Source organism: Leptosomus discolor, chromosome 24 (assembly GCF_034619465.1).
Source record: "Leptosomus discolor isolate bLepDis1 chromosome 24, bLepDis1.hap2, whole genome shotgun sequence".
NCBI lineage: Eukaryota > Metazoa > Chordata > Aves > Leptosomiformes > Leptosomidae > Leptosomus > Leptosomus discolor.
Genome location: NC_141414.1, coordinates 7270793 through 7292266, shown reverse-complemented (window position 1 = coordinate 7292266; position 21474 = coordinate 7270793). Strand labels below are relative to the sequence as shown.

The window sequence follows — 21474 nt, the reverse complement described above, 5'->3', positions numbered from 1 at the left end:
ACTCTTGACACAGACACCCACCTCACACCTGAGAAGCGGGACTGACAGGCAGGGGACAGGCAGGGGACAGGCAGGGGACAGGCAGGGGACAGGCAGGGGACAGGCAGGGGACAGGCTGGTAAGGTGGCAGGGCAGGCGGGTGGGCAGGCAAGGTGGCCAGCGGGGCGGGCAGGCAGGCAGGGACCGGGCAGGCGGGCCGGGCGGGAGAGCAGCCCGCAGGCAGCCGGGGCACGGCGACCCGGTGGGTCGGGCTGGGCCTCCGGCGCGGTGCCGCAGCTCGGCGGTGACCACGGCAAAGGCCGGCGCCGCTCCCCCGCAGCGCGGGCCGGCTCCCGGGGCGGCTCCAGCCGCTTCCCCCCCAGCCCCCTGCCAAAAGGGGACGGCGGCGAAGCCCGACCGGAGGAGCCACAGCCCTGCCGTCCCTGGCCGGCCCGCCGGGACAGCACGGAGGGAGTCGGGGGGACGAAGCGGCGGTGACCCCGCGCGAGGCCGCGGCAATGTCACCCGGCCCCGCACGCCGCCACACGGCCTGGGGCCGCCCGGCCCTCAGGCGCGAGGCCGCGGCGATGGGCGTCCCCGGGCCGTGTCAGCGCCCGCCGCGGGGCGGAGGGGCCCGGGGCCGGCCCGCACTCACCGGCTCCGCTCCGCTCCGCGCTCGGCGCCGCCTCAGCCGCCGTCTCCCCACGGGCGCCAGGCCTCCCCCTCCCCTGCTGCGCCCGCGGGAGGCGGGGCCCCGTCCTGACGAACGCCCAATCACCGCGGCAGGGGCAGTACCGTGCGTAGGGAGTGGCTACGCGACCGCAAACAGGCGGTTGCAACAGCCAACCGGTGCCGGGCAGGGGCGGGCCGCGCGGGCAGGGGCGGAGCGCGGCGGGTCCGCACGGAGTGGGTGGGGGGGTGGCGGGGTGCGCCCGGCGCTGGGGCGCGCAGATCCCGCGCAAGGCCCGGCTCAGCGCCCCGGCCCCGCCGCCGGTAGCGGGTCCTGCCCGGCCCCACCTGCAGCCCCCGACCCCCGTCCCGCACGGCCCCGGCTTCCTACAGCTTGGCCTGCAGCTGCGCCCCGGCGGGGCTTTGCCCGACAGCCCCTTCACCCCGGGTCGGTCCCCTCCCCGCGCCTGTCAGGGGTTAAAACCAAGCGACTGCTGATAAAAAGCTCCGCATTACAGCAGCGCTTGTTGAAAGCAGAAGGAAAACCGAGCCAAGCTGTCCTGCCACTGTGGGAGAACTCCATGTTTGACTCTCACAGCAGCACGTTACACCCTGGTGCTGCTTCTCACCCACCCCAGACCCCCCAGCAAGGCAGAGCCCGAGGGAGCTCAGCTGCCCCAAGCACGCTCCCCAGAGCAATGTGGCTCTCCCTTCAACGCGAGGCACCCCGGGACCTCAGGGTCTCTTCATCAGCTCTTCTTGCCCGCTCTGCCACAAAGGAGGGGGACACCTTCACCAGAGGACCTTGGCGAGGGGGTCAGAGCAGCACACAAACACACCCAGCTTTTCACAGAGCAGGACGAGAGGAGACCCAGGCAGCCTCTCCTCAGACTCTCGCAGGGTTGGAAGCCTTGGAAGAACACAATGACCGTTGCTATCTGCTGGCAGATAGCGCAGGGCTGCAGCAGGCTTTACTTACAAACTCAACACAGAGGCATTTCCAGGCCTTTTCTTGTCCTGCCTCAAAAAGGCTCCAGGAAGAGCCAACCACCCTTGTGCATTTTTACGGTTTATAGGGTCAACATTTCTACAGAGAGTATCACATTAGAAAACATCCACTCAAGCACAACATCAGTAGCAGCCAAGGAGGAAGGTTCAACATCCAGAGCAAAGCTGGTAACACCACAGCGAGAAACAGGGGCACACAGAGGCCTTTAGCTGAGACTTCAGAGCCTTTCTGGAGGTTTCACTCCCTCCGTCTTCAGCCCACGAGGCACATGGCCTCTTCACTACACACAGCACTTGGGTCCAGCACCGCCCTGCTAAGAGATAACCAAAGCCTGGGCTCCCCGCTGCCAGTTTGTCCCTGCTCTGAAACCACCACCCTCACTACCAACCCCCAACTCGCTCATCTCACTGAAAGAGAAGATGAACTTTCCTCCTGGATGCAAAGGGCAACATTAGAAAGGATGTTGCTTTGGGCCATACTATCCAAAATTCCTTACTTTTGCTTTTGTTTTAAAGGTTCTGTTGGCTGAAAAACCCAAACAAAGCAGCAACACAGAATATGGTCAGCAATAAAATAAGTTAGTAGAACGGTACAACAGGACAGAACACATTCACCAGCGATGGGATTCCTCCTCATCCAGCCCGTTACCGGCTCAGGCTGCTAGCCCCCATCGGCAGAGAGCAGAGGAACGGATCAGAACCGGCTGCCACGGCACGTACCAAGCTCCTACCAGAAAAGAGCCGCTGTTGCTCTTACAGAGCGGCCCTGCTCGGTACACGAGTAACACACATAACGGGGGGGGGAGCAGATCATCTTCAGGCATTAGATGATTTGGGGAAGGATTACTACACAGAGTTGATTGGCAGCCTGTGAATGCATAAAGCCATTTCAGCTGTAGCTCCTGATAAAAAGTTCACTGCAGCCTCCCAAGCCAGGCATTTGCTTCAGATACTCCAGTTCCATGTCACTCCAAATTAATCCGTGCCGCCTCGTTTCCCCCCTCAGACTTCACGGACGTCGATGTCTTGAAGCTCCACAGCTCAGCAGAGGGGTGGGTCACTGCGCCAGGCTTCCCTTCTGACCTGTCCACAGCTCTCGGAGCTCCACTTTGCAGCCGAGATCCCTCAGCGCAGCTTTGGCCACGTCATCGCAGTCCTTGTGCGTCGCACGAGCTTCTGTTATGAGGTTCTCAGCTCCCATCTCCAAGATGGGCTGAGAAAAGTCCCGGCTCCGGGAGACCAGGTTGCGGATCAGCATGCAAGCCTGTTTCTGAGGAGGGAGGTAAGGAAGAGCTATTACCATCTTTTGGAGGGAATTACCATCCGTGTAGGATGCTGGCACACATGGAGCAGCTCTGGCTCCCACTAAAGAACCTTTCCTGGGTCACCAAATGCGAGATGCTGTAGACAGCAACAGAGAACTTCCTGGAAGGATAAAACCCATGGACAGAAGTACGGCTGCTACTTCACACTGAAGTTTATACAACAAAACCTCCTGCTTCTGTCAGAACCAGCAAATCTCAAACACCAGCCAGGTAATACCAAGTACTTCTTTAAATAATGCCAAGACAGGATTCTTCAGTTCAGCAGACCCACCTTGCACCCCCCCTATATGCTGTTCAAGGCACCCTCCCTGGCACTTAGTGTAAGCTACTCTTTCAGAAAAGGTGTTCTATGCAATCTTCTTAACGCTCTAGAGAGCACAAAAGTGGGCACAGAACCTACTGAGACTTGCATGAGAAACCAGAATCTAGCTTCTTGCCATACAGGTGTTTTATTCGACTTGAGAATTGATGGCAATGTCTCCTATAGGACAAATAACATCATAGCACAGGCTGGGGCTGAAAGAGCCTATCCTCACCCTGCTCCTTCAAGTAGGAGGAGACATAACACCTGGAAGAGAAGCTTGAGTTGCTTGAGGCTGAATTCAGGTGGGTTTGAAACCCAAACTAAATTTTGCTCCGATCACATCAGGGTGACAGCTGCAGGGAGTCCTGCATTTAGACGCTGCGTTCCCAACACTTGGAACCTTTTGGTATTTGTCAGGGACAGAATCCCACGGGTGCAGAGAACACAGCCAACACCGATCCTGAACAAATAATCAAGTGCCCCGAGGCAAATACCTGCACAGCCACTTCTCGGGGGTGTGCTTTCATGGCCTGAAGAGCTGCCAGCGCCCCTCCGCCTTCCATGATCACGTTACAGTTCTCGGGTTTGCGCAGAGCCAGCATGCACAAGGCTGCACAACCTTGCTCACAGATCTGCGAGACAAAGGGGAAGAGACACTCACTGGCTGAAAATGTTGCTTTAAGGTAAAAAAAAAAAAAAAAAAAAGCATTTGGAGTTTGTTTCCGTTTCTGGCAAGTTTTTAAATTTATTTTTTTTAAGTTTCTTCCACTGAAACATCCTGCTTCTCCGGCACATGAGCCAAGCTTTACACGCCAAAGGTGGAAAACACTGTTCAATATCCATCTGATTCAAAAAAACCCACCCCTAATAACGTGGATTTACCTTTACACTTACACAAATATTGGCCGAAGCGTGCGCTTAACCACTCTACAACAACTGACTGTTACAGGTTCAACACGTTACTCGGCTGCAAGCATTTCACAACTGTACTTGGAGCACAACAAGCTGTTTATCACACGTCAGAGCAACGCCGCGGGCTGTTCCCCTGCACAACCAAGTTGCACTGTGCCATTTGCAGCCTGAACCCAATCTCCGTCCCCAGCCCTGGTGGGACCCGGTCAGCCCCCGCGGCGCGTACCTGAGGGTTGGCGAGGTGATGGCTTATGGCGAGCACGATGAGGTCCGTGCCCCCAGCACTAACGATGGCATCTTTCACGTCGTCATTGCCCGCCACGGCTCGGATGGCACACAGCACCTGCTTCACCACGTCCTGCATTCATCGAGAAAAAACGGCTTAGAAGGCTGCAGAGAGGTTTACAGACTTCCGAAAGCCAAACCAGAACGTCCCCCAGCAACCCCATTCACGCCGTTGTCGTTCCCAGTTATGAACAGCAACACTACTCTCAGTCGCTTGCATCTCAGGCACACTTTCTTGCTAGACAGTAACAAGGAACCTTGTTAGTTTGGCCGAGGTTTTCAAAGAAGCTTAAAGCCTCAAACACCAACCCTCTGGGGCACCTAAATCCTCTTGAAGCCCTCCTAGCTAGAACAGCGGAAAACCAGCAGCTCAGCTTTTCTGGGAGCAAGCAGAGTTCTGCTCACGGTAGTGCAGAGGGCTGAGGAAGTAACTATGAGCAAGGGGCTCAGAATGACCGCGTTCTTATCTGACAGTTCTGTGTGTAAGGCTGTAAATAGGGGGGTAAACGGAGATGGGTGGTTGGGTTTCAAGCCTAACTGCACCTAAAACGATGCGTAGTCTAAGGCCCATTCACAGCCAGGACTTTACACGGAAAAGCACGCCCTCCTGCGTTGCCTCCACTCCCAAGTAGTTTCTATCACTCACCGGGTGGTCGATGCAGTCAGCCAGGAGAGCCACCATAAAATTTAAGCCCCCAAGGTCCACAATTTCTTGACAGAATTCATTCCTGACAGAAAGGCGAGAAAGGGTGGCACAGAGTTCACTGAGAACACTGGAGTTATCTGTGAATGCTGCAGAGGAGAGACGATGAATGGAGTAACTACGAGCAAGGAGGGGTGCTGCAGAATCGGGGTGGTTTACTTTGCTTCATTAGGAAAAAAAAAACCAAAAAACAGGAAACAGCGTATTTCACTTTATATATTAAAACAGCACAGGGAACAGCCTGTTCACTCTGTATCTAGACTGAGATTATCTTCTCTTGGCAAGAACGCAGCACCTCAGCAGGGAGAATGTGCCTGTAAACCTGCACTGGGCTGTAAAATACCTCCCAGAGAGACTGACAAATAGCTCTGATAACTGCCACTTTGGTGCTGCTGATAGTCTCTGGAGCACCCCTCTTATTTTTCTCTCTCTGGGCAGATTTCATCAAAAGAATTAAACATCATTTTAGTGGCAAATTTCTGAATCGTCTCTGGGGAGCTTCAAGTTACGACAAGGCACGGTTCTGAGACAAAGCACAGACGATTCAAAATTAGAATCAAGAGTCACAGGGTTAATTTTACCTTTTGCAGCTTCAATGAGGACTCTTAACCCATCATTTTCCAGCACGATCATTTTAGCATGATCGTGAGCGTGCCCGAAGGGCACGCGGATGTCATCATCAAACGTCATGATCCTGAGCGCCGAGCAGGCCGTCCGCACGACGTCGGCACTGGCTCCGTGCCGGACGATGGCTCCGGTCAGGAGGGGCAGAACTCCGCCCTTCACAAAGTCCTGACGGTTCTGCTCGTGTTTCAGGCAGGCGTGCCGGACGCACCGGATCCCGGCCAGCGTCATTTCCGCATCCTCCTGATATTCTTTCAGAGTTTGTAGCAGGAGCTCCTGGCCAGCGGAGTCAAGTAGGTCTGGCTGACCATCCAAGATGGCAGACAGAGTATAAAAGGCTTTCAGCATCAAACTTCTGTCTCCTGAAGCCAGCTGGCAGGCAGAGAATACCACAGAATAGGCACCGTTCTGCCCAGCCAGGTAGCGGAAAGCCAGCTGTTCTTTGCACTGGTCAGCGAAGAGCACGAGCTGCTCGGCCATCTCAGCAAGGTCAGAGTCAGCAACGGCTCTCCCGAGGGAATCTAAAGTCTACAGAAGAGAACAAGAGTTAATTTTCGATCTGAACTGTGAAGGAACAAGAGCAGTTCTTTACAGTCCAATCTGTTTATTTATAATGAGTCATCTTTTAAATTTAAAATTAGCTGGGCATACCTAAGAAATGGCTGTCTTAAAGAGCAGCATTTCGTCTTCATGCACAGCACCCTCAGAAGAACGGGGCTTCAGTGATGTCACACCACCCCTGTATGCCAGTCTGACCAGTAGTGGGGGAACTGGGTCCAACCAGCACATTTCACAGAGGTCAATGCTGTGCATGAGTATTTTTATACTCTTGCTGGTGAGGGAACTGTAGTCAGTCCTTTCACCCACCCTCAGAAGAGCCAGCTAACAGCTACCACTTGTGTTCACAGATTTCTTTTGTTAAAGTTCTTCTGTGGTTTGAGTTTACCCAGCAACAGCAGAATCTCTTTCAAAGTCACGAAAGGCAGCGTGTGCATCTCCTAGGTGGAAATGCTGGCGTTCTGCACTTACACAGGTACTTCCACCGAAAAGTGCAACCCAGCTCTTTGAACCTTCATCTTATTACTAGTTTGCAGAATAGATGTGATTAACTGCTTGGGGAAGAGCTCACAGAGAAGTGGGGCAGAGGCAGAAGTAGAAGATATGTCTCATTATTCTTAGCCTATTACTTAAGCTATTGTATAACCCTGATCCTTAGAAGACAACATAAATTTGTGCTCCTACCAGCAAAATTTCATGCTTTTGCTTCTGACCATTTTCAGAGGCAGGCTGCCGCACGGCTTTCACAATATTGCTGAGGTCAACACCTAAAAGGAATAACAAAAAGTAGGTTAATATTAGTTACAGGAGCTTGGGTAAAATTTGTCAAGTTAACCACAGTGAACAAAGATGAACTTATGGTCAAGTGTGGATCAATGCACAAAAAATCCTGAAATGCTGCTAAACTTCTGCCTAGCTGGAACGGTCAAACACATCCTGGAACAAAGCATCAGTTCTAGCTAAAGGTCAACTGGGGGAAAAAAAAAAGGAAGAGTTTAATTTCATTGACCAAACTGCACCCTGCAGTTTCACTCAAAGCAGTTTTTCAGTCATAATTACTCCACAAAACTAGGTTACCGTTAATAGTGTCTGTGCGCCACGTCACAAGGGCTTCTGTTCAGTACTGGATGATCCATCTTTGCATGCAGGTCTCTTAAATTTTAGGATATGTAAAACGTCAGTCTGTAATAATCTGAACTGCAAAAGCAGATGAATTTACAATACCTTGGGACTCAAACTGCTGCACAGCTTCTCTCACAGCCTCTTCTGGATCCATTTCAAATTCTGTAATGTTTTCCTGCACGGCATCATCAAATGTTTCCTGCGCAATCTGTTTCGATCCCATTTTACTCGAATGGGATAAACTGCCTCCTTGTCCTGTCATTAAGATAGTCCACAACTAGTTGTGGTGCAAAACCTTCTGATATTAATCAGAAACAAAAGAAGTTACTTGCTCTTTTTCAAAACAAAAGCACAGAACTTGAAACCAAAAACACACAACCAAAGGGATGGCTGGTTTGTTCTTTTCAGAACGGGCAGAAACATATCAATTAAAACAAACAAGGAGGAATTTCAGAGGCCCAGGATTTGGCTCGGGAAGCTGCCACTGTGCTGCGGATGGCTGGGTTACCATGACACAGCTCTCGCTGCACCTCGCCTGCCACCGGGGCAGGGCAGGCAGCCTGCCCGGACACACACGGCCCTGACCTGCCCCACGCTCGAGGGCCAACGCAGCCCAGAGCCCCTCGGCCTGCTTCTGTCCCCGTTCCCACAGCAGGGCCCGGTTCACCCCTGCAACCCCCTCAGCAGGCCCAGCCGGCCAGGTGGATCCCACCCCTCCGCCTCGGCGAGGCCCGCCCCGGAAAGGGCCCGGGAACGGGGGGCAGGTGCTGGGGCAGCTCCCGGGCGCACAACGGGCCTCGGTTCCCCTCACGACCCACCTCTGTCCCTCGCCACCCGCAGCGCCGCTCCCTGACGGGCTCCTCCCGCCTGACAAAGAGCGGCGGGCTGAGCGGACCGGCCCTACCCGGCCACCGTACGCAGGCGGCTCCGCCCCCACCCTCCGCTGGCTCAGCCCTCTCGGTGCGCATGCGCCAACGCAAAAACTCACGCCGCTAGGACACAGCGCGGGGCGAAAAAGAACCCGCGGTGTCCGAGTGCGCATGCGCGCACCCCGTAACGTGCTCCCTTGCCACACACACGCGGTCAGCCGCCTTCTGCGCATGCGCAGTATGCGGGAACCTCCTGAGGCGGGCCTCAACAGCGGCGGGAGCCCCGGGGCCCCCGCCAACAGAGCGGGAGGCTGCGGGCCGCCCCCGCCCGCTCCCCTCCTGCTTACCGCGCCGTCCGCCCCGGCACCGCACCCTCACCGTTCGCACCGACCCGCGCCACCGCAGCGCTGCCCCGGCACCACCCGCCTTCAGGGGATGAGGCGGCGGCGCCTGCGTCGCGGCAGAACCCGCAGTGCGCAGGCGCGGCGAGAGGTGGGGGGGCGGGGCGAGCACCATCCCGCGGGGGCTGCTGGGAGATTCCCGTGTGGCGGGGAGGCTGCGGGACCGGGGCGGGGGGGGCGCCGCCTCGGTGAGGGCAGGGCCGGCTCCCGGCGGGGGCGGGCCGCGGGGCGGGGCGGGGCGGGGGCGTCTCTTATTCCTCCCGGTGCCTGCGCGTGTGGCAGCCCGGGGCGGTGGACAACGAGCTGCCGGGGATCCCCCGGTGAGGGGCGGGAAGGCGGGAGGTGCCAGCGGCCGCGGCTCCCCCCCCCCCCCCCGCGTTTCACCTCCCCGCCCCGCGTGGGAAACCGGCGGAGGGAAGGAGGGAGCTGCCCGCAGCCCTGCGCCGTGCTCACGGAAATCCGCCCGGGCCGAGCCCAGCGGGGCCGGGGGGGGGGGGGGGCTGGTCCGGGGCGGCGGGAAGGTGCCGGTAGCGTCGGCGGCTGAGCAGCGGGGGGACCTGCCCCGGCCGGGAACGGCATTGTGCTGTTTTGCTACAGGATAAAAATGGCCTCTCGGCGGATCACACGGGAGACGTTTGATGCTGTGGTGCAGGAGAAAGTTAAAAGGTATCGCATGGAGCGGAGTGACGCTATAGAGGACACGATCCATCATTTTAAAGGTAACGAAAGCCGGGCCTGACGCACCGGGGATGGTACCCGCCGTTCTGGTAACGGCTGTCTTCCGTTCCTTGCCTTCCACTTACATCTATTTGCCTCAAACGTGGAGTTGTGCTGGTGTTTTTCCACATCCATTTTTATTGAAGAGGCTAATAGTTTGGTATGACTGAGGCTATTTCAATGTGGAATGCAAATTCCAGGAAAAAAAAAAAAAAAAGGAATTTCAAACAAAGGAATTCTGTTCAGACTGCATCACAGAGTGGGTCCAATTTCAGGGAGGTCTCTGGAGACATCGCTGCAGGATGGAATTCTGTTATGCCTGATAAGTGAAATGAGTGTAGTGGTGTGTTCGAAGCCTTTGGGCCTTTGGATTTCATGTTATTTTTGGAGAAGAAGCTAAAAGCAGGACGTTAATCTCAGGAACGTATACAAAACATGATTGCAAATTCATTTATCTTCTAAAGTTGACATATAAAATGTCTAGAAAAATAACTTGGATTGCATCCATAGGAAACTGAGAATTTTAAAATGAGATCTCTTCTGTTTTCTTAAAGTGGCATAAGTTCTGAAGAAATTACTTGTTTCAAATACTTAAATTGTTCAAATATTCTTTACTTTCTGAACTTAACTACTGGAATTAGGGAATAGGGATTCTTGGATGCTTTGAAGGAAACTGTAGCATGTGACTAATGTTATCTTAGATAATTGTTTATGAGTTTGTAGGAAAGGTGATCTTTTGTTCACCTGTGGAATTCTGACATTCAGTGTGGAAATGGAGTACGTGCTTTTGATATTTTTTTCATCTGAGAAATCTGAGTTGAAGCATTACGAGCACAACATTAGCATCTTCCTAGACTGAGGAAGTTCCGAGCAAGTGGAAGATGGGGTTTATAGCAGAACTTGCATTTCAGCTTTAGTGAGAGCAGAATTTGTAATAAACTGTTCTGTCATGTGTGTTCAGGCATTGTTAAGCATTTCTTGCTTTTTCCTTATTATGAATTACTTAATGTATGTAAGAATGCAAATGGGAATGTCCTAAAGTTGGATATGTGTACCGTTCTTCAGAATGTTTGATGTGTTGACTCTTACAAGTGTCTAAATGTGTTTATTAGGTCTTTTTCTTAATAGTACTTGCAGGGCATTGGTGTATTTCTGTTTTTATCATTACAGCTCATTCGAGGCCAGTCCCAAGACCAAGATACGAAGACAGTTTTCATGATGATGGAAGATTTGCTCATGACAATGCCCAGCACCATCCACATGATGACTGGAGTGAAGACCCTAGGGATGACTATCCAGGACCTTCTTATAGATCTGCTAGTCCTCTCATAAGGAAAGATAACTATTACCATGAACAGTACGGCCACCCGGCGTCTCGTGACCGGGAATTTGGCCGCCCGGCATCTCACGACCGGGAGTATGGGCGCCCAGCCTCGCATGACCGGGAATATGGGCGCCCAGCGTCTCGTGACCGGGAGTATGGGCACCCGGCTTCCCGTGACCGGGAGTATGGGCACCCGGCTTCCCATGAGCGGGAATACGGCCGCCCGGCTTCCCATGACCGGGAGTACGGAGGCCTGGCTTCTCATGACCAGGACTATGGCCCTCCTGACTCTTGGGAATCCACCGGACCACATGAGACTGACTTTAGCTCTTCAGATATTTTAGGAGATTTTAGATCCCCAGGACTCATGGAAGAGGAATATGGCAACATGGAGAATCAGGAGTATGATGTGGACTTTGGAATTCAGTCCGACAGCGAGTTCCGACCGCCGGTACGGAGGGGCAGCCTTGGCAGGGGAAGAGCTCTGCGAGGAAAGCGTATCGCAAGGGGGGTTGTTAAAACTAAAGTGTTCAAAGGAGATCTCAAAGCCCCTCCCCTCAAGAAGTGGAACACTAAAAAACTGCAGCCGGGCCCCGACCAGAAGCCGGCTATGCAACCCGATCAAATGCCAGAAACCGCTGAGCGACCGAACCAGAGGCCGGTGACCGTCCAGCGCCTGAATCAAAAGTTGCCTCCACGGCCTAACCAGAGGCCAACCATGGCAACCCAGAGACCTATTCTCAGGCTCCCAAAGCCGGCGCATGTTTTCAGAAATCTCAATTTTGACCTTGTGGACAAATCGGACATTTTTTCAACCTTTGGAATAGAAATTATCAAATGGGCTGGGTTTCATGCAATAAAAAACGACGCAGAATTTTCGCGGCTCTTTGGGGCTCTCTTTGAGCTAGAGACAGAAACCTGTGCAAAAATGCTTGCGTCGTTCAAATGCTCCTTAAAGCCGGAACACAGAGATTATTGTTTCTTTACTATCAAGAGTTTACAACATGCTGCTCTGAAAACTCCCAAAGTGGACAATGAGTTTTTAAATATGCTCTTGGACAAGGGTGCTGTGAAGACAAAGAATTGCTTCTTTGAAATCATAAAACCTTTTGATAAATACATAATGAGGCTACAGGACCGCCTCCTAAAAGGGGTTACGCCGCTGCTTATGGCCTGCAACGCTTACGAATTAAGCATTAAGACGAGCGGGTTCGGTAACCCCAGAGAAATGGCAAGTGCTTTTGAGACCACTGTTTCTCTTTGTCGTAAGTCCTTAGCACTTCTGGGTCAGACCTTCGCGCTAGCGTCTGTTTTCAGACAGGAGAAAATCCTTGAAGCCGTAGGGCTCCAGGAAATGGCTCCAGCACCAACACTGTTCCCAAACTTTGATGATTCGACCTTGTTTGGAAGAGAGTACATTGAAAACTTGAAGGCTTGGTTGGAGAAAAGTGGATATCCAATTCAGATGAAAAAAACCGAACCAGAGGCCGCAGCACAGCTTAAAAAACCCTCTCCTGACACAACCGTTAAAAGTGAGTGGAGTGCTGTAAGATTCTTTGCGGTATAGAGTTTATTTCTTTGTCACTAGCATTTTTCCTTAATTTTTATGGTTTCGTGAGGTCAGGAATTCCTAAGTCTGGGAATTCCCTGTAAATCCTTAGCAGTGCTGAGGCAGGTAGTCAATACGATGTTGTAGCGGTCGCTTTCGGCTCTGTGGATGAAAGTGTGTCTCCTTCCTCCCCTCTCCTGCACATGCCTATACTTCAAATCTAGGATTTTCACCTCGTGCCCTTGGCTGCTTCGGCTGCCCTGCCCTCCAGCTCCACAGCCTCCGGGCAGGGAGGCCGGGACCTGGCCGTAACCAGCTACACCACGGAGTGAGTATTCGCATCGGAGCAAAGTCAGAGGTGTTGCCATTGGGGCTTTTATCAGACGCAGGCGTATTTCTTTGAAGTTGTTTGTGCACTACCACCATCTGTAGGAATGCTGGCTCCTCTCCTGTACTAGCCCGTCTAGTTCATCCTCTCGGAGGCATTCTTACTCGTTGCTGTGCTCGTCTGGTTTTCCCAGTTGAACTTCAGGTCCTTTGGCAAGGAGGTCTTGCAGCACTGACACCGAATGGCAAATAATTTGGGACTCAGCTCTTCAGAGTGGTGTTCAAATGCACTTCTTTTGCACAAAATCCTTTTGGTGCGATAAGTAATTGCCTTTTGAAGGGTGGCTTAACTTGCCCAGGATGCACAGGATGAGTTTCTTAAACCACAGTGCTTCTCACACTGAACTGTTCTAGAATCTAAGTTAAATGGAGAAAACAGTCAGGAAGTTTCTGAGGTTCCCTTAATTTGTTCTAATATTAAGTGCAGCCTTTTCTGGTATTAACGTGTTGAAAAATTGCAAATGCCAGTGTGTCAAAGAGTGAAAAAAAGACGGCATATTGGTATTCTGTTGGTGAGCATAATACAATGACTGCATCTTATTTCTTCCTGCAGCCCCCCAGCAAGCGGATCGGAAAGTTGTAGAGACAATTGAACAGCTAGTGAATAGCATCGTTTCGGGAACCTTGTCTGCCAAAGAAAGAAATGCTCAAAAGAACTGTCCTGAATATTGGTAGGTGTGTTTGAACAGTATGTTGTAGTCCTACTCTCTGATGAAGATATTCGGAATATATTCAATTAAATTCAGTATTTCATTCAATGGGTGTAAGATCAAAGCCTCTTGTATATTTAATCAGACTTTCTGTATATGTTTCCGAAGCTAATTACACTTCCTGATATCTCTGGAAATTGTCCTGTTGCTTCTGTTTTGTCTACTAGATCATGTTGCTTTTGATCTGTCAGCCACGACTGTATGTCAATCCAAATATGAGGCGTTAAAAGCAATTTACTTTTATGAGATGAAAATAGGAAGCGAACGTAGTTAATCTAAACAGGAAGGTAACCGGCTTGGGGATCTGGTGTCCTGCGTGGTGAATAATGGTGGAAAAGGAAAGCTGAGATACTTCCAAGGGGAATGCTGTTTTAATGGGACGGTATCTCTTCATGTGTGAATTGCAGCGTAGCTGATGAATTACTGGCCAAATGATTTATGTCAAAACCCTCCATCATTTATTTGCCTGGTGTCCTTACTGCTTTAGAAGGGGAGTTGGCTGTTCCTTTGAGAAAAACCTGTGCAGGCTGATGTTATTGTGGCAACTGGTGTATACCCCTGGGAAGAAAGAGCAATTGCTGCTGAGTTTCTGATCTGAGAATTTGAGATTAGTTGTGCTTTCAGCTTGGGCTTTTATTTTATTTATATGGTTTTATTTAGGTTCTTGTCTGATGAAGATAGTCTAGAATACAAGTATTACAGACTGAAGTTGTCAGAGATGCAGAGGCGGACTTCGTCTGGAAAGGAAGCGGGTGGTGAGGGCAGAACACTAGAAGAGTCTGCGACAGAATCAGTCAGGGCCATGTTGTACGCCAGGAAAGTCGCAAGTATTAAGAGAAGGCTGTTTAAGAGGAAAAGGCTTGGAGCTATCGCAGCACATGGTGTTCGAGGAAGGAGGGTGAGGAGAGCAACCATAGGGACACAGACTGTGCTTTCAGCTGGGACAGTGCTGAAGCACCAAGACAAGCGTCTTCAAGGTTCAGCCCAGCCCAAGCCTTCTGTGCCAGAACCCAGCCTGTCTGAGAAGAGCTCGTCCCTCGAGGCAACCTCATCCTCCCAATGTGCCACCAGTTCAGAGCTTGCTCTGCCAGCGGAAGAAAGGGCAGATTCTGAGGATTTCTTAGCGCCACCTGAACTTTTCCCACCGTTGTCCTCTCAGTTTCCTGACGGTAAGTGAGGATTCAAGATTAGATTTTTAAATTGTAAGTTATATGAGAAAAGTGCATAAACAGTTCTGCTAAAAAGTAGATCGTTCTCAACTGTGTCGACCTTTCAGTGGTGCAGATTTTGTGTGGAGCTATGGATAACGAGCGTTCTGTTCCTTGCAGTGGACGCCAAAACAATGGAAACTGCCGAGAAGCTCGCCAAGTTTGTTGCTCAGGTCGGACCAGAAATTGAGCAGTTCAGCATAGACAACAGCGCAGATAACCCAGACCTTTGGTGAGTAACACGTTTATCTGTGTAAATGGGCCGGTAAGAAAAATCAGAATGCATCTAAACAATGACTAAGGAGATCTTTCCTTTTATTGTTGTTGAGATGTGTGTGTTTATGCGATGTGTTTAGAAACAGGATTTTGAGCAATAATCCCCATTGTCCTGCTCAGCACCTCATTAACGGTGAATACCTGCAATACCTAAGAAAGAAAAACACCTCTCCCGAATGCTACAAGCACTGATATGTGTGGGTTTTTTTCCTTTTATATCCTAAGTAATCAGCTTGCATCTTGAAACAGTGTTCTGCCAAAGTATTTTCAGTCTTGTTTTTTTGCTGCTGTTTGTACATGGGGCTTTGATCACCACGGCCTAAGTGCTCTAGTCTGAATTAGCACAGGTTTTTCTCTTTTCAGTCGTACTGTGCCAACAAAAACGGAGCCCTTTTATCTCGTCTGTCTCTCAGAATCAATACACCTATTTCCACAGAGACCACATGACTGAAATTTGGAAGACCTGAATTCTCTGCTGGGGTCTGCTGTTTGCCTTCTGGGTCATCCCGAGCTAGCATCTTGTCTTAGAGCCTCCATCTATAGAATGTAGATAATTGTAATGAATTCTTTACAACGTGGCTCGAGAAGTGCTGATGAAAAGCCGTCTGTAAGAACTGAGGAGGATGATTGCTGTTGTTGGGGAATCCGACAGTTCTACAAAAAACACACCTGGAATGAGCATGCAGAAATTAAGAAGAGATTTATTTCTAATGTCTTGCTTCATGCTAGCTAAAGAAAATCCTGTTCTGATCTTATTTTCACTGTGATTTTTTTGCTCAGGTTTCTACAGGATCGAAACAGTTCTGCTTTCAAATTTTACCGAATGAAAGTCTATGAGTTATGTCCATCTATTAACTTCAGTGCTGTGTCAGAAGCGACTGATGCTGGGGAAAGTGCTAAACGTGAAGAGAGAAATTTGGATGTTTCAGAAGAGGAGGAGGAGGAAGAAGAAGAAGAGGAAGAAGACAATGAGGAGGAAGCTGAGTTTGAGGAGGATATCTCCCAGCCTTTGGAAGAAATGGAAATGGAGCAAGCAGAGGAGGGAGAAGAGGATGACGTGTCAGCAGGTAGAAGTGTGGAAAACCTAGCTGAAGAGATGGTTTCCAAAACAGGAGAGGAAATTTCAGCAGGTGAAATGCAGCTAGCCACATCATCTGATGGTCCTATACCAAATCTGTCGACACAGGCATCAACTCCTGCTCCTGGCGCCCTATTTCCTCGCAAACGAATCAGCAGCAAGTCTCTGAAAGTTGGTATGATTCCTGCATCTAAAAGGATTTGCCTCATAGAAGAACCAAAAGGTGAGTGTTCCTTAAACGGTGTTTTGTGGGTATCGGTACAGAATTCCTGATTTTTATGTACTTTGTTACTGGCTAAAAGAATTAACATTTCTCTAATACAGCAATTAATACAATGCTCACTTCAAAGGCTCATTCAGCTGACAAAGGAGAGTCTCAATCAGTTGTGTAACGGTTTTGGTATTACAGTGCAATGCAAAGTTTGCGTCAAACGTCATTCCTCAGATATTCTCTAAGTGCACGCGGACGTTATCCTCTCTCTGCTGCTTAAAACTTAGTCATTTTTGCAGGGTTTATTTTATCAGTGTATAGAGGGTTTAACAGCACTGAACGTATTTTGCGTGTCTGACTAAATATATTTAGACTTTGGATTGGCCTGTCAAATTTTGTCAGTATGGCCAGAGCAGGGGTAGGTCATGATATTCTAAGAACTGAGAGATAAGTAGCTTAAAACTGATTATATGTGCTCTGCATCCACTTTCACAAATGTCTTGTCTTTGCATAATGTTTTTTATTGGTGAAGGTTGTCCTTTCTGATATCAAAATGATATACAATAACCTCATTTAAGTCCAGTCTGAATTTTCTATCAAGAGTATTACAGAAGCTCAGGGAAATGGAAGATCTAAAATCCTTATAGTGTATCATCCATCAGCGTATTGCTGGCATGATCTGTCCAAAACTAAGTACCTGCGTGTACCAAGGCCCTTTTTTGTGGTGGAGGGGAAAAAAGGTCTTGCCGTTTCTTTGCTCTTTGTGATCTCTCCTGTTGGTTCTGGTTTTAGGCCAAGGCATTGAGTGAGTCGCACTTGGGATGTACTTTCACAGTTGTGTATTGAAATAGTTTCCCTTTACAGCTGAATCTTGTCTTTGATTTGACTTGCAGTGCATGAACCTGTCAGAATTGCTTATGATAGGCCTCGTGGTTGCCCAGTCACAAAGAAGAAGAAGGTAAAGAACTCTTCTGGTTTGCCATTGCATTCTGAGAATCAGCTGCCTTTACAAGAGACGCCTCTGAAAAGGTGTCATTGTCATAAAATCGAATTAAAACCTGAAGAGCCTGATCCTGAAAGACTGAACTAAATCTTAGGAGAGCTGTGGCTCCTGTGGTCTTTTAACTACTTGTGTCAAAATCAAACATTCTATGATTAGAGCACTGCTGAAAAGCTGTGTGTTAATCTTGTCTTCTGTTTTTTAAAAAAAAAAAAAGAAAGAAATCAGTGCATCGCTGTCTGGAAAATATGTTGTGATTTTTCCAAAATTGATGAGATGATCTTTGACTGCTTCTGCATTTGTAATTGGGATTCGGTCACCAGATCATTCAATATTTGTTATTAAAAACCATAACTACCTTTTAAAATACGAAGGTGTATCTTTGGTATTTTAATAATGTAATTAAACAGTTTGAGAACCTGAAATATGGTTTGGTTTTTTTTTTTAAACTGGCAAGGCAGGTATTTACTCTTTGATAGACTTTTTCTGTGTAGCTGCTTAGAAGATATTTCTGTATATCTGGAAATTCAAACACGCTTGGTTTGGGAGAGGGGTGGGGGGAGGCACAAGATTGAGGCATTTTTAATACATGAGCTCCCTGTACAACAAAAAACCCTTTGTTTTTCTGTCTTTTTCCTCTCCATAGAAACCAAAAGACTTAGAATTTTCACACAAGAAACTGACAAACAGGAACGTGGGTTTCCAGATGCTTCAGAAGATGGGCTGGCAAGAAGGACATGGCCTTGGTACACGAGGAAAAGGAATCAGAGAGCCCGTAAAAGTGTATGTAATGGGAACACACTACAGAAATCTGACAGCTCTGGAAAAGGCTGGGATTCTGATAGTAACTATGTTTATCTGACCCACCTAGATGTGGCCAGCTCAGTGGTTTGTTTCCTTCTTGGCGCTGGCCTCGGCCACAGCAGAGTGTGGACACTTCATGCGTTTTTCTGACCAGGTCTGGTCAGGAAGGTGGCTGTTTCTTGCCAGCCAGTTTGACATCACTGAAGGCTGCAGCGTGAATGCTGCAGTGGGAGGACACTTTCTGGAGATACATGGGTGCCCCTGTTCTTCAGGAGGTGGTTTTTTTGCTGTTTAGTGTCTATAGGGGTTTTTAACACATAGTGTTATCCTGGGAATCTCCTTGCTACCACGTCAGGTACCTCATATGTAAATAGACCTTAGGAATACCGTACACAGTACTCCTAGGTTTAGGCGTTTTATTTTCACTCTAATTATGTGATTCGTTCCACTGCATACTGAAAGAGGTAAGTACGTCTGCCAGAAGGTAAGTCTGCTTTTTCCTTTAAAATTTGCTTTTGGGTCTGAATCTTCATTTTGTCTTTTAAAGTTGCTGTATCCAGTGTCCACTGCTGCCAGCACGGAGAATGATAACCCGTCCTTCAGCTCCCTGACTGATTAAGGAGGCAGAAACTATTTATTTCTCTCTGAACCCGTATAACAAACTTTCTAGTCCACACACGTAGTCTGTGATTTAACAGTCTTCTTTCTCCAGGGACTTCTGTGTTCTCTTCGTGCCTTGGACAGTACTGGTCATTTTAGTTGGTGGGATCCTTCTGGGTGTTTGCTTTCTTCTTTCCTTAGTGCTCCCTGTGGTCCAGTGGCCGTCACTATTTTTTCTGTATTTCCTTTAGCAGCAAACGGACAACGAGAAAGCAGTTTGCTTTGCCTCCAGCTCGGTGCTCACCGGTGTTAACCTTGGTTCTCAACCTCAAAACTTGTTGTGACCAAATCTAGGAGTAATTTTTTGTGTGTTTCTGTAGCTCCTGGCACGAGTTTCACGGCACTAATCACGAGCCATTTAACTGTATCTGGTCTGACAGTTAGCCCACCATGTTCTAAAAGTTTCTGGCCACCTTTCAGAACTCCGCTTGTAATATGTGAAAATAGAGGTTTTCCAGCTTCAGTCCATTGCTGTATCACGCTTGTAAAGACACCTGCAAAGGGAAGAGCTGCTTTCTGTGCCTCTTACAAAAACTTGTTGACCTTTTCTGTAATGTAGACAGACTCCGTAGTACTGATCATTTTCATGGCGTGCACCTCTTTACTTTCCCATCAAAGTCAGTCTTTGGGACAATCTCAGTGAGGATGAAACCAGGGCAATTTAACACTTTGCTTTCTCTTGTTAGTTGCTTTGATACAGTGCAGGGTTTTGGGGTTTATTTTATTTAGTAATCTGTAGCCTCTACTCTTTCCTCCCCGTTTGAAAACTACCAGCTCTTCTATTGATGACTTGTTGAAAAGTCCCTGTCCTGTCTAATCTCATCCTCTGGGATGGATTAAAAATTGGAGGGACTCCAATTCCAGTGTAGAACATACCTTGATCGTTAGAGAGCACTGATATCTAAACTGATGTGTTCAGGCACATCAGTTGTTACACTAAGAAACTTGAGGCCCTTTTTTGTTAGGAAAGGTTAAAGCTTGGCTTCAGCTGGGAGAGCACGTCATATTTGGAGGTTTGAGGAGATTTTTATTTATATTACCATAAAAGATACGTGAATTGCCTGGTGACTCCTCATGGAAAGTTTCATTTAGGCTCTCAAAGGCAGAACATTGTTATGGATAGACCCTCCTCTAAGTAATTATCTCATGTCTTTCATTACTTTTTTTTTTTATTCTGAAAGTAATCTAGAAGAGGAACTGTGGTGTAAGTAGGGGAAAAAAAAAATCTGTTCTTTCTGTTTGGACGTGTGAAGCAGCCATTGTGTAATGGAAACAGCAAATGAATGAGAGTCTGCTTCAAACAGGCCATACAATAAAAGATGGAAAAAAAATTACAGTTTTGGGAGGTCTTTTAGGTGACTTTACTTTTAACTGTAATTTAAAACGTAACTTGACTTGATCGTACACCTGCCAAGTCAGACTCTGTACCATTCAGAAGAAAAACCAGCACCCAGGGTTTCTACTGTGGGCTGTAAAGTTGAATTTCCTTTTCAAAGTCTGTGAATATTCGTGTAGAATTGCACAACAATCTACTTGGCTTAAGCAGACCTATTATTATAGAAATTGGGTAAGAATAATTTTTCTTTATTCTACTTAAAGTCCCCAGATTTTACCCTGATAGCACAGCCATCCCAGTTTCAGTACACGGGGCAATTTAAAGTTTCTTACTTCACGTAATGAAATCTTTAACAGATAATACTGATGTAACTGACCTGGAGGATAAAACTGGCACAGAAGATCATTCCTGTGGCAGAGGTTGCATTAATCTGAGCTTTGTAATGTCTCCATTCTACGAACGTAGCCTGGAGAAAGAGATGGTTTTTAATTATTTGTATCTCTGCATTCCTGTGGGTCATCCTCTCCGTCTACTTCCAGGGCAGAAAGTTGTTTTGTTATTGTTGAGGCCTGTCTGCTTCTGTTGGCGTGTTTGGATGAGGAGAGATGAGTTAATGTCTCCTTTTTCTTGGAAGGGGCAGGAGCTCCGGGTTTTGTCTATGGTGTGTGTCCTACATGACTTCAGCTTGCTTTGGGTGCTAGAAATTTTAAGCAGCATTTATGTTCCCTTGGTAAAAATTTCATCTTTCCTCCAGAGTTGTGTGGTGTTTCCTACTCATTCCTCAAAGTCTCTGACTTCTGTCATTTTTGAAATGTAAGAAACTGTCGTGGTTTAAACCCAGCCGGCAGCCAAACACCGTGCAGCCGCTCGCTCGCTGAATGATCCTTTCAGAAGGGCAGATCCCGTACTGAATCCAAACCACAGCACTATTCCAGCCACTGAGGAGCAAAAATTAGCTCTATCCCAGCTGAAACCAGGACAGAAACAAGGCAATTTTTGCCATCTTTCCAACAGAGGATCCTGTCTATCGTGAATAAAGTGGTTGACATTCATGTACGAGTTTGATCTGTTAGATGACTGTATCTTCACTGCTTAATACCATAGGAGTGTTTTCTTCTGGTGGGTATTTGCATGTGTAGTGGGAGGTGGGAATTGTTTTGTAGCTGATCTGGTATGCCAGGTACCGAGCCTCCGCTCCCCTTCTCCCCTAAATGAAGCAAAATTACTTTCCACTTGAATTGTGTCTGTGTTGGAAGCTATTGTTTTGATCTCTTCTGCACATTGTCAAATGTAACAGAAACGGAGTGTTCTAACTATTCATTTTACTCCCTAGGGGTGCTACCTCTGCAGGGGAGGGCTTGGGTGTTGCAGGGGAAGAAAATAAAGAAGATGCATTTGATGTTTTCCGTCAAAGAATGATACAAATGTACAGGCAGAAAAGAGCAAGTAAATAGG

At 48.7% G+C, this 21474-nt stretch overlaps 2 protein-coding genes across 2 annotated transcripts; one reads left to right on the top strand and one right to left on the bottom strand.

Moving 5' to 3' along the window:
- Positions 1-1715: 1715 nt before the first annotated feature.
- ARMC6 (armadillo repeat containing 6) lies at positions 1716-7744 on the bottom strand. Its single transcript, XM_009950141.2, has 7 exons — positions 7592-7744; positions 7052-7134; positions 5767-6337; positions 5129-5274; positions 4424-4555; positions 3780-3917; positions 1716-2926 (listed from the first exon to the last, which is right to left on the bottom strand). Exons 1-7 carry the CDS (start codon positions 7710-7712, stop codon positions 2714-2716), a joined length of 1404 nt encoding a protein of 467 aa, XP_009948443.1. The 5' UTR covers positions 7713-7744; the 3' UTR covers positions 1716-2713.
- Positions 7745-9363: 1619 nt separating this feature from the next.
- On the top strand, positions 9364-21474 carry SUGP2 (SURP and G-patch domain containing 2). The gene is made up of 9 exons (XM_086477570.1): positions 9364-9478; positions 10647-12332; positions 13290-13407; positions 14107-14615; positions 14775-14886; positions 15711-16231; positions 17113-17177; positions 17866-18002; positions 21353-21474. Exons 1-9 carry the CDS (start codon positions 9364-9366, stop codon positions 21471-21473), a joined length of 3384 nt encoding a protein of 1127 aa, XP_086333696.1. The 3' UTR covers position 21474.